This window comes from Glossina fuscipes, unplaced genomic scaffold (genome assembly GCF_014805625.2).
Source record: "Glossina fuscipes isolate IAEA_lab_2018 unplaced genomic scaffold, Yale_Gfus_2 106, whole genome shotgun sequence".
Lineage (NCBI taxonomy): Eukaryota > Metazoa > Arthropoda > Insecta > Diptera > Glossinidae > Glossina > Glossina fuscipes.
The window spans coordinates 33839-45990 of record NW_023998449.1 but is presented as its reverse complement, the minus strand read 5'-3'; the positions used below and the strand labels follow the sequence as shown (position 1 = coordinate 45990).

The window sequence follows — 12152 nt, the reverse complement described above, 5'->3', positions numbered from 1 at the left end:
AAGTGGCACTTAAACACTTAATTGATAAAAATAAAATATACTTGTTGTTAATATTAATATTATAAACAAAAAGGATACTAAGGTGTGAAACACTAATTTTCTCAAATATTTGAAAAAAAAAAAAAATAAATATATCAGTGCGGCAAGGGACTTAGAAAAAATACATAAATACATACTGCTGATAAGACCGAGCGGCAATAAAATGTTGAAAGGTTAAAAACTGTACCAATAATAATGTAATCTCTAGACATTATATGAAGAGCCTTAAAAGAAGAGCTAGAAGATTCGGGGCTAAATCTAAAACTTTACTACCAAGTATAATGTGCTGTAATTCTGCAGACCTGTAGAATTATGAGATGAATGAAGACTTCGAAAAAAGACATCAGCCACAACATTTAATCATTATATGCATGCATCGAATTAAGTAACCCTTTGGAAATGGTTTTCATTCTTGAAAGAAAGAGATAATTAAGAAAAATAATAATAATAAAAATAAGTGTTCGTTAATTTGTTATCTTTGCCTTAATTTTTCACCTAACGTATACCGCATCGCTAGGAACGCAACAGCTACGCAAATACGCAATAGCATCCCATGCCTAAGTATCCTATGACATAAATATCGCACAACTCTTACTTACGGGTGGGACACTACGTGACTAAAACGATTCTTAAACTTAATTTGATGGAAATGAAAAGAAAAATTGAAAACTTAAGTCGAGAGTAAATATATTTGTATTATTCTTTTCGCAATCATTCTTTTAAGAAGAACCGGTTTTTTTAGATACGTTTTTGACAACTATGTAAACGTACATTTTTTTTTCCGGTAACCAAATAAAGTGCAACATCCAGCAAATTTGTATAGCTTGAAAAAATTACTATGCTGGTACATTTAATTTACGTAAAAGTTAAAAAAAAATTGACAAATTACTTTGAACACTCGTTACTCGCGTGCTAGTTCACGTTTTTTAAAAATGCAAAAATATGTATATGCAATTATATGTAATATCTCCTCACATATTCCAACAAATATCCCATTTTATTTGCGAATTATACTAAAAGACAACCTGTACAATGCAATGCGAACGTATTAAAAAGTAATTTTTAAATAGAAAATAAAAAATATGAAGGAATTCGTGTTTATTTCTTTTATTTCACATTTTCTATAAAATAATACATAATAGCAGTATTTCAAATCATATTAAAAAAAAAATATATAACATAACACAACATACATATAACTTATATCAATAATTTCTAACTTTTAACGAACAGTCTATATTTTCTGCATTTTTCATTTTATTTGATGATTTCCTACTTGCCACCAAGCCTCGTAAAAATTTAAGCAAGTTGAATTCCATCCCTAAAAACGCAAACCTCATTGTGTTTAGGCCCTACGCATAAATTTTCAAACTACGTATACTCTGCCAATATGCCGCGAAAAGGTAGTAACTAGTAATAAAATATTGAATGACAACTAAAGCCTAAACATGCCTACCTGGAATCAAATCCAATCACAACTTCGTAATGTTAACAATCCAGTCGTATTTTTTGATATATCCGTTGGTACTACGGTAAGCCTTTCTAATTACAAGCACTAGTTGCTTAATGGAAAAATACATTGTTTTTAGGAAATTGGTCGTATGATATTTGAATTATTTGCTGATACAGTGCCAAAAACCGCAGAAAACTTTCGACAATTTTGTACTGGAGAATGTCAACCTGATGGTGCAGTGCCGCTCGGAATAAGAAGGAATTCGTGTTTATATCTTTTATTTCACATTTTCTATAATATAATACATAATAGCAGTATTTCAAATCATATTAAAAAAAAAATATATAAAATAACACAATATACATATAACTTATATTAATAATTTCTAACTTTTAACGAATAGTCTATATTTTCTGCATTTTTCATTTTATTTGATGATTGTACAAAACTATTCAGGAGACGTACAAGGGGACATGAATTTATATTTTTGATACATTTATATAAAAAAGATTATATATTACATTTCAACCAAACCATTTGTTTGAATATATATGGAAAGAGAATATTCATTTTTTTTTGAAAATAGGGTAAAATCGAATGCCACGCCTATAAAAATTGTACAAAACTATTCAGGAGACGTACAAGGGGAGATGAATTTATATTTTTGATACATTTATATAAAAAAGATTATATATTACATCGGATTGTGGCACTGACAATATTTCGTCAGAAAATCTTTATCTACCGAATGAAACGGCTATGGATAAAAGTCCAGGAATACCAAAAATTTACCTAAACTAAAACTAAGGTAAAGAGTGGACGCGGAATTGCTACTCGTTTCTTTTTATATAAGTAATTTAATCTAAAGAGCATTAAAAGTAGATTGTTTAAGAGTAAAAGAATAACGATATAAAATAACGTATTGAGTGTAAGCAGAGCTAGTCTTAACCTTTGTAAACTAAGAACTTATTCTCTCGAGTTGCGAAATTCGAAGTTCGCTCATTTAATTACTCTCTCAAGTTGTGAAATTCGAAGTTCAAGCAGGCTATTGGGCGGCGCGAATGGACTACTTCGTGGACTACTAGAGGCCTCTACACTAGTAGGCACTGCGTTATCACGGACAAAGTGTCCCTAAACATTTCATGTATGCTACGTTCCACATGCACTGAATGAGCCATTATTCTATATATTTTATTCTTAATTGCTTTGAGTAGTGTACGAATACAATAAAAGGATGCATATATATATATATATATATATATGCATAGATATATGTTATATCCTCACATGATTGTATGTAGGTATACACAAAACTGCACACATAAAAATTTTTAGATTCATTGCCGCTGTTTATATAGTGATATGTGTTTATATAGTGAATATGAACTTAAATGAATAATCTCTCTAGTTGTGTATGACATATTTAGCCAACAACTCTTTAGTTATTTCAGTTACTCGTTGGACGTGTACGGATTCACATATAATTTTTTTCTCCGTATACAAATACGGACTAACGGACAAAGAATAAAGCAAAACCAGCGAACAGTATAAACAACGGGCCTCAGAGACGGACTTAATTCGTGTGCTAAGTCACACCATATTGTAACGTGATCGCATGTCGTGATTATGCGTCCAATTTGAAGTGTGAGAGAATTATGCAAAATCAGCATGATTCATTTGCAAAAAGAAAAAGAAGAATTATGTCACACTAGCTGAGAATTGCATTTCGCAATGAAATACCACCCTGATTAAATTAATCTGCCACAATTTTATGCTTACGCTAGCAATAAAATTGTAAAATTTAAGTGCAAATAGCCATGCCAAAATTAAATAAAGTCAACTGTTATGGATCAATAATTCAACAAAGCGTTTCATTCGCTACATCAAAAAGACGTTCTATCCGCCTAATTACTTAGCTAGGGACAACTTCTAGCCGATCTCTGCATTGACACTAAAAGGAGTTGTTAGACTTGGCGGAAGCACCCGTACAGTTTAGAAACTTATTCCACACCAATGCCGAAGTCACCCATGAGAAAAAATAGGGAATCTTCCTATAACGTCTCCACAATGCTACCAACATTCATTACAATATGAACGCCTTATAAGATTTACTATATAGTTATTTTTTTATTTTTATTTTGATTTTTTTTTATGTCATATGGCACAGCAAGTCATAAATTTAGTAATGCTCTACCGCGAAGGGCTCTGCCGTTGACTCATTAAAAAAAAGCTTTAGTGGTACGGTTTTCTATTGCATCTTTAAAAGTTTTCGTAGAAACCAATACATCCATGCAAACAATATAGCACATTGAAAAATATATGTTCTGACGTCTTGAAGGCAATCATCTTAACTGGCACAAGAACCGATATGAGTATAGAGAAGAAGCGTGAGTTTTTCCTTTGCCATGGAATCTGTAAACTTCATAAGATTCGAGATCTGCAATTAACGATCTCACGAAGATTCTTTCCGGTCTTTGAAGTAGGAATAATTTTTATACGTCACCATTCATTTGAAATGTTGTTTTAAGTCAAACGTTTATTTTTGGCATTTAACAATGCAGACAGGCTTGCACCAGAAAGAACTTGGATTATATCTAATACCGTCACATTTGTAGCAAAACATTTTTGTTCAGTCAGAGCACTTTTGTCTGACGGACATGCAATTGCGCCCAAAAGAATAGCACGAACTCATCCTTATATGAGTAGACGGACTGACGAAACTTATACCACGAAAGGGGCTTATCATAATCTCTGCAAAATTCTTCTTTGTGAGGATGGACACTTTTCCCTTTTTTAATTTAAGCGAAATTCCTGTCTTAATAAATAATGCAGCCTACATATCTTTTATAGTCGTGTCGCTTAAAAACTTGAATGTTTTGACATATTTCTGTGTGTGAATTTTACGATTTGCTTTTTTTGTGCAATTTTCGATTGTTTTTCTTTCCTTTCTACCGACGTATTTAAATAAGTTTTTTATACCCATCACTGAAGGATAAGGGGTACATTCGTCTTAACAAAACGTTTGCAACGTCCAGAGAGAAGCACCACATACTTCACAAAGTGTGTACATTCTCGATCAAATCTTAAACAGATCTACGCATTTCCGTCTGTCCGTTTGCCCGTCTGCGCAATGTCTGTTATAAACATTCTCCTGGCCGCAAACATGAAGCTATCGAATTCAAATTTGGCAGACGCATTGGAAGTTCTTGCATACAGATTGTTATTGACAAGAGGCCAAATCGTTCGAAGGACACGCTCAAGGCAATCACGTAAACTGAACACATCTCTGTTTTCCAAACGTAATGAAAAATTGGTTTTTTGCTCGTCACTCATAAATTATAGCAAATAACTGTTCAAAATTTTAAGCAATATTCTATGGGCGATGCTTCGTGCACAAAAGCGGAACAAATTGACCGCGCCTACTCAATATTATAGCGTATCATGCTTTAGTTGTGTCTTTCAATACCTTTATTACGCGCAGAAACAAGACAAATCCCATAACATATACCAATTCCTGGTCAGTTTCAAATTTGAAATACACTTAAACATGTCTGCTTGCGCGTCGATCCATTTGCCTGTTTGCGCAACTTTGCCCATTAGTGAAAGTGAAGATATTGCCTACAAATTTGCAAAAGAATTTGGAATTGACCTAAACTTTTCGCCTAGAGCGCCAACATGCCTATATGACAAAAGCTTTATTTTGAAAATGGAAGAAATATTATATTATAGAGCATTAAAATTTTGTTTCTTTTGTCTTTTGTAGGATAATGGCGATAGATATAAAAGATTGGGTCTGCACTGAATTTAACTTTCTTAATTTTAAATCCTTCGTGACGATTTATGAACTATGTGACTTTATAAAATATGGCAAACAATTAATAAAAGAAGTTCACTTCACGTTTACTTTTAGATATATTATTCAGATAAAGGTTTTTTAACACATTAACACCAAGAAACAAAAGAAGATATTGTTTGATCGCAGGCGTTACTGACTTTTAACCTGTTCCAACTTTCGTGAAGCAGATAAAGCATCAAGCTCTTGAAAAATTTTCACGTACGCCTATACGAGCGCACGGTTGGTCGGGTTTGTCTCTACTCCTGACAAAAAGATTCGCATAGGGGATTCCGATTTCCTTTTTCTATCTCATCCTGAAGCTCACATAGTAACTTGCAGAAAGTTAACTTAAGTAAATAAATTTTTAAAAGTTAGTTGAATGAATGTAACGATTTCGCATACATTTTTTTTTAAATTTTAAACATTAAACGGCAAGAATGAAGTAAAGCATGAAAACTTCACATTAAAAAGCAACCTCAAGTGAAAACAATTTATTGGAAGTCACAAATTAAACCTAAGCAAAAACGAATAATTAAAACTGGAAATTAACACTCAAATTCAACTAAACAAACGTCTTACCAAAAGTAGCAATTTAAACTTACTAAGAATATATTATTAAAAATTTCTTTTGTTGAAGCTTAAGCCTAATAAAACCACATTATAACTAAAAGCAGCGAGTTTCTATCTACATAATTGCAAATATCTGCAAATATAGGTATCAAGGCACTAGCTTATTCCGAAAGAAAACATGTGAAAGAATTTATAAAACACAAGGAACCACCAGATCACATCAATTGGCATCGGAAAGCAATGCGAGGCACTTCACCAGGTTTTAGGATATCCTCAATCGAACGATTTATATTTTATTCATTCAATTATTTTATGAATGCAATTCAAAAAAAAAACATTTTAATTCAATTTTTGATCACAGAAACTCCATCTACTATTTTGTGAATATAATTATATTTAATTACAGTTACATTAATGTACTTTATCGATTTGTATATCTTACCACGGCCGAGTGCAATGTTTGTTACTTACAAATAATTTCCAAATTTTACTGAACCGTGTCGTTTTACATACACTACAATATTGGATAGGCGTGCTCAATTTTTTAAATTTTTGTAAAGGCACTCCAATATTGCCCATAAAAAATCTGAAATTTTTGTACATTTATCTATTATAGTGTATGAGTAATGATCAATATAAAATTTTTTTAGTCCGTTTGAAAAAAAGAGGTTTTCTCACTTTATATAGTACTGTAGATTTGTCCTTCGATAGATTTTAACCTTTTTAAAAAGCAACCAGTATATAAGAACTTTCAATGTTTTTTTGAAAATTTGAAGTCAATAGCTTTACTTTCGCGGCCAGGCGAGTGCTTATAGCAAAAACTAAACTAGCGGACAGATAGGCATATTTAAATTGAATTAGAATTTGATGCTAATCAAAAATATATGCACTTTGTAGGGTCTCTGATGCTTTTTACTGGGCCTTGCAAAAGTTCTGCTAAGAAAAGTTCTGCACTTAGTTGTCAGAAGTTTTTATCAAGATTTATTGGTTTCATATCGCCTAATAAATTTGGTAACACTTGAAAAAATTCATGAATATTTGAATTAACAAATAAATTGAAAAATTGAAAAAAAGTGTTGCGATATATTATTATTATTATCATCCATAATTAGAGTAGCAGAAGCAGCATACTTTGCCGCTCGATCAGCCTGCTCATTTCCCAGTAAACCGATGTGACTTGGTACCCATAACATTTTAATTTTTCCGTCGGGTGTAGTAATTATATTCCTTAATTTGTTGATGGTGCTCCATCTCGAAGTCGAAGGGTTCCGGGTAGCTTGTAATACAGACAAACAGTCAGTAACAATGACGGTTTTGAGTTTGTTTTTATGGGCAAGGTTCGCAGCGTGAAGGATAGCTCTGGCTTCGGTTATGAAAGTTGAAGTGCTTTCGTGAAATGTGTGGTTGAGAAGAACCCATCCTGTAGCATCTACCACCGCACAAGCAGGAAGCAGACCAGGAGATTTTTGAGCCGTCTGTGTACAAAAGATTCCAACCAGTATTGTCCAATACTTGGGTTTTCTCAGCTATTAGATTCCTGAAGACGTAATTTGGAGTATCTTCTTTCTTGTGCATAGACAGTGAGATGTCAAAAGAGCAGTCTTTCAAAATCCAGGGAGGTTTAACACCAAAAGAGCGGGAAATTTTTAAGGGAATGTTCAATTCCTTTGCGATGCACAAACAATGGTCAATTGCAGATGGTGACTTTGGAATTTTCTTCGCAATAATAATCTTTCTTACGTCATCACCGAGAATGGATTTGTTTGAATTAAGAAGCTTAGGGACTATTTTAGCTTTTAACTCATACAGTCTATTTTCTAAGGTTGGGAGACCAGTTTCAATTGTAATATTATTTATGGGCGTCGTCCAAAAAGCATAACAACTTGCTCTAACGGCTTGGTGATAGACCGGTTTAAGTATGTTGATATTAGATTTGCAGCTATTGCCATAAATTATCAAAGCATAGTCAATCTTGCTTAACACAAGCAGTAAGTGGTAAGATAAGCGATAGTGTTAATATGCGCATGGCTTCTCCAAGCAACGTACTGTATGAAATTTACCCTTGTTAAAAGGGAGTTTTTTAACAGAAGGCAGTGTGGTTTGCAAGGATAATTGTTTGAAAACGTGAGCCCGCGCACATGGAGCGTCTGCACATTTAGTACTGGTAAGTCGTTAATATGCGTCAGTAGGTTTCCTGCATCGCACATTTGTTTTCGACAAATGCGCATCTCACATGCAATAGATTCGAGGATGTTGATTGCTTTCGTGCTGTCTTTTTCTTTTGTAAAAATGTATACATCGTCCGCGTAGAGACAATGTTCCACTCTTGGTTCACGGCAAAGAAATTTGCTAATTTCGTTGAAAGCAATCTGGAAAAGCGTGACAGAGAGAGGAGATCCTTGCGGAATGCCATTCTTTAGTGGAAAGGAATCAGAAAGATGATTGTTGATTCTAACTTTGAACCGCCGATGCGACATGAATGTTTTGATGTAGTTGAAGAATTTGGGTCCAACATTCCATGATTTCAAGAGTCTTAAGATAACATGAAGACCAACTCTGTCAAATGCTTTTTCGAAATCAATTGAGAGAATTGTTACGTGATTTCGTTCGGAAATTGCTTTGCTTGTGAAATAATCAATATGTAACAGAGCGTCGATGCATCCTCTACCCCGCTTGAAACCAACTTGTTGTTTTGTTATCAGGTTCTTGGATTCAAGAAACCAAGATAATCTAGATGCCATAATCTTCTCTAAAACCTTAGAGAGGCAAGATAAAAGAGAAATTGGGCGATAATCAGACGCGATGGAGACATTTTTTGACTTTGGAATTGGAACAACTGTTGCCAGTTTCCACATGTAGGGTATATGGCCAGTCATAAATACCGTATTATATAGGTCCAGTAATTTCTTTTTACTAGACTTAGACATAGCACTGATCATTTGGTATGAGATGCGGTCTAGACCAGGTGTCTTCCCCTTCAAATTGGAGAGGCAACTTCCAAGTTCTGAGGTAGATACGCAATTTTCCAGGAACATGGCACATGTATCGATATTATTTGAAGGAGATATTGGAGTCCTTTTATTTTCAATGAAAGCACTGGAGAAGTTGCTGTAAGAGGAGTATTCGCACCACACTTTTCCAAAGTAATTAGAAATCTCATCTGCGTCAGTTAAAGTTCCATTGGGAGTGCAGATGGCAGAAATTTGGTTCAGGTTTGAAGTCCCATTAAGTCTGTTGATTTTGTTCCAGACAACTTTCATTGATGTATTTCTGTGAATTCGTCTCGAGAAAAGTTCGAAAGTGCCTTTGATTACCGTAATTCCACCGTTGTCCCACCATGGAACCCTAGCTCGTTTAAAAGAGGTGTTGGATTGAGGAATAGAAAGATGCGCCGTGCGAATCGCTTTAGATATAATAGCAGCATCATGGTTGCAGTTTCCGTTAAATGGCTTTGAGTTCCAAAAAGGACTCCACCTGTTTGGAGTAATTGATCCAATCCGCTTTATCTAGGAGGAATTTGGCCTGTTTTGCTGGAGTAGTAGAGGACGTTGAAAGTTTAAGATCGATTATGATTGGAAAGTGATCACTATTATGTAGATCATCAGAAATAGACCAGGACACCAAAGGAAGAAGTGATGGAGAGCAACATGTTAAATCAATATGTGAAAAAGTATGATGAGTTGAGAAGTTGTAACGGCCGCGAACAAACCTCGGGTAGGGTGTCTGTCGGTCTGTATCAACCGCAAGCGGCGGAATAACGGCATGCCGTTAGACAAAATCATGCGATTTTGTGGTACCGCTAATAAATCGCATGATCTTGCGGTATATGTGTTTATTTTGTTCTTTTCTGATCTCCTTACTTACAAGTACAGGCAAAAATCGTATGATTTTGCGGTACCTTTGCTTGCTTTTGCAAGTACAGGCAAAATCGTATAATTTTGCGGTACTCCTTTTTTTTCCTTTTGCTCTTGCAAGCATAGGCAAAATCGTATGATTTTGCGGGATCTATGCTTGCTCTTGTGAGAGTAGCGGCAAGCCGTTATAGAGAGAGCAACAGGAAGAAGAAGAGGGAAATGGAGTAAAAAGGAGACGTCTGTCTGCGTTTCAAAAATTGAAGTCAGAGGGGATAGTTCCAAGTTGAGTTTAGTCTTAGGCAGGCTCTCACTGAGTGCGGTTCTTGTTATTTACAGCAGTTCTGTTAACATTTCACATGGTGCTTACCTTTTATTGTTGGGTGTTTAAGTGGTAACAACAAAATGATATAGAAAGAAATATGCTTTTAATAACTTAAAAAAAAAAAAAAAAAAAAAGGAGGAATATAAAGGAAAATTCTATAACAGCCTTTTTTTTGTTCCTAAAACGAGGAAGAAGAATAATCAAGAGGACAGTTCTGTTAACATTTCACATGGTGCTTACCTTTTATTGTCGTGTGTTTAAGTGGTAACAACAAAAATGATATAGAAAGAAACATGCTTTTAATAATTTAAAAATTGGAAAAAAAAGGAAGTGAGTTAAACGATACTTTTATAAAATTAGCAAAAATTGTGGTCGATTAAATATATCGGATATAAAATTTAAACGATTTGATACCAAAAGCCATTCTTTCTAAACTTAAAACCAACAAAAGGAAAAGAAGAATCAATAATCTGTGCTAGTTGAAGGTATCAAGCAAAGCGCATCGCACTTGTGTATGAATGTATTATTTTTTTAAGTATCATTGACGTTCGTAGAAACATATTGGTGTCTAAATGGTGTAAAAGAACATATAACCCATATAACCCATATGTATAACATAAAAAAAAAGGGAATTGCTTTTTGTATGCGTGCTGTTGAAACGAAAGAAGAAAAATAAAAAAAATATTTGTATACATATTGGGCGATGGTTACTACCATTTAGCATCACAAAAACAAAAACTTTGTCACCGAATTCAATTACTTGTACAGAAATTCTACGATTGTAAAACTTTGCTGTGAAATAAAAGAATAAAATACTTATATACATATTGTGCGTTGATTACTACCATTGAGCCATCTCAAAGGAAAAAAGGGGCTTTGTCACCTAATTCAACTACTTGTACGGAGATTCTACGATTGTAAAACTTTGCTGTGAAAGGTGGGAAAGGCTTATTGGAAAGAGGAACAGGGATTGCCGATGTAGCAGTTACCGCGGCCGACACTGCACCGACGCCTGTACAGTAAGTTAGTTTAGTCTGTTTAATTTTTTTTGTGTTTTTCCCAATGCGTGGCTAAGCGAGCGCTGCCACCGCTGTGGCTACGCAAAAGGGGTGTGCATATGATGGCACGGTAGGGAAGACTCCAGACGGTTACAGACGGACTTACGGTGGACAGACGGACGCTGGACAACCGACGCGACGTTTCCTTTTATTGTGAATTTTTTTTATATTTTTTTCTTTGTCTAAAAAAAAAAAAAAAATTTAAATCCTCAGCGGCGAGGAAAGAAAAAGAGTTTCATGACAAAGTGCGTTGGTTTTCCATCATTTAAAACGCAAAGGTTGCTTTGAAAAAAGGCCTTTTCTAAAACAGTACCGCGAGTGTTGTTCACTGTTGAGCCCCAGATGGTATTCCAGCTGTTGAAATCGCCGCATATAATTAATGGGGGGGAAAGTACGGAGAATAAACTGTAGAGTTCTTGCTGAGAAAACGATTGCGAAGATGGAATATAAAGCGAAAGCACTGTAAATTTTATATTTAACATTATTTATATCGCTACGGCTTGTATATTTGAGCTTAAATTTATGCGTTTGTGAGGTATACTTGATTTTGTAAAAGTACCTGCTCCTTGTTTGAAATATGAGTTTTGATCAGCATTCGTGAAGTATCCAGTATATGATTTGGGTGGAATAGGATTAAAAGAACTTCTACAATGGGTTTCTTGAAGCGATTAAAATCACTTATGAGTGTACGGAGTTCATCAAAATTATTAATAAGTCCCTTAATGTTCCATTGTAGAATTTTAAAAACTTTATTTAATTGTAATGACATGTAAGCAGAGTGGAGGGAGGGTTAAGTTGACATGTCAACATCTCAACAAGCGCGATTTACCTATGTCGTACTTAAACTGATTTAACCTTAGATTTTGTCATTATGAGTCGAAAATTAATTTGTTGTTAACAATTATCGGTTGCCAAGCTTATGCATGTTTGCGATGGCTTAGGGGTTCACTTGCAATTTGGTCCTGTATTGGTTGTGGGTGTGGCTCTATGCTAATTGTGTACATGCTTTTTTTTTTTTTTT

At 34.3% G+C, this 12152-nt stretch overlaps 1 protein-coding gene across 1 annotated transcript in view; it reads left to right on the top strand.

Annotated features, from left to right (window-relative positions):
* The first annotated feature begins 1316 nt into the window (after positions 1-1316).
* The window catches only part of LOC119638662 (peptidyl-prolyl cis-trans isomerase 11-like), a 28464-nt gene continuing 17628 nt past the window's right edge, over positions 1317-12152 (top strand). Inside the window, exons 1-2 of the mRNA XM_038035585.1 lie at positions 1317-1571; positions 1629-1730. Of these exons, the coding sequence (XP_037891513.1) occupies positions 1488-1571; positions 1629-1730 (186 nt within the window). The 5' untranslated portion in view covers positions 1317-1487. The remainder of the gene's footprint in view (positions 1572-1628; positions 1731-12152) is intronic.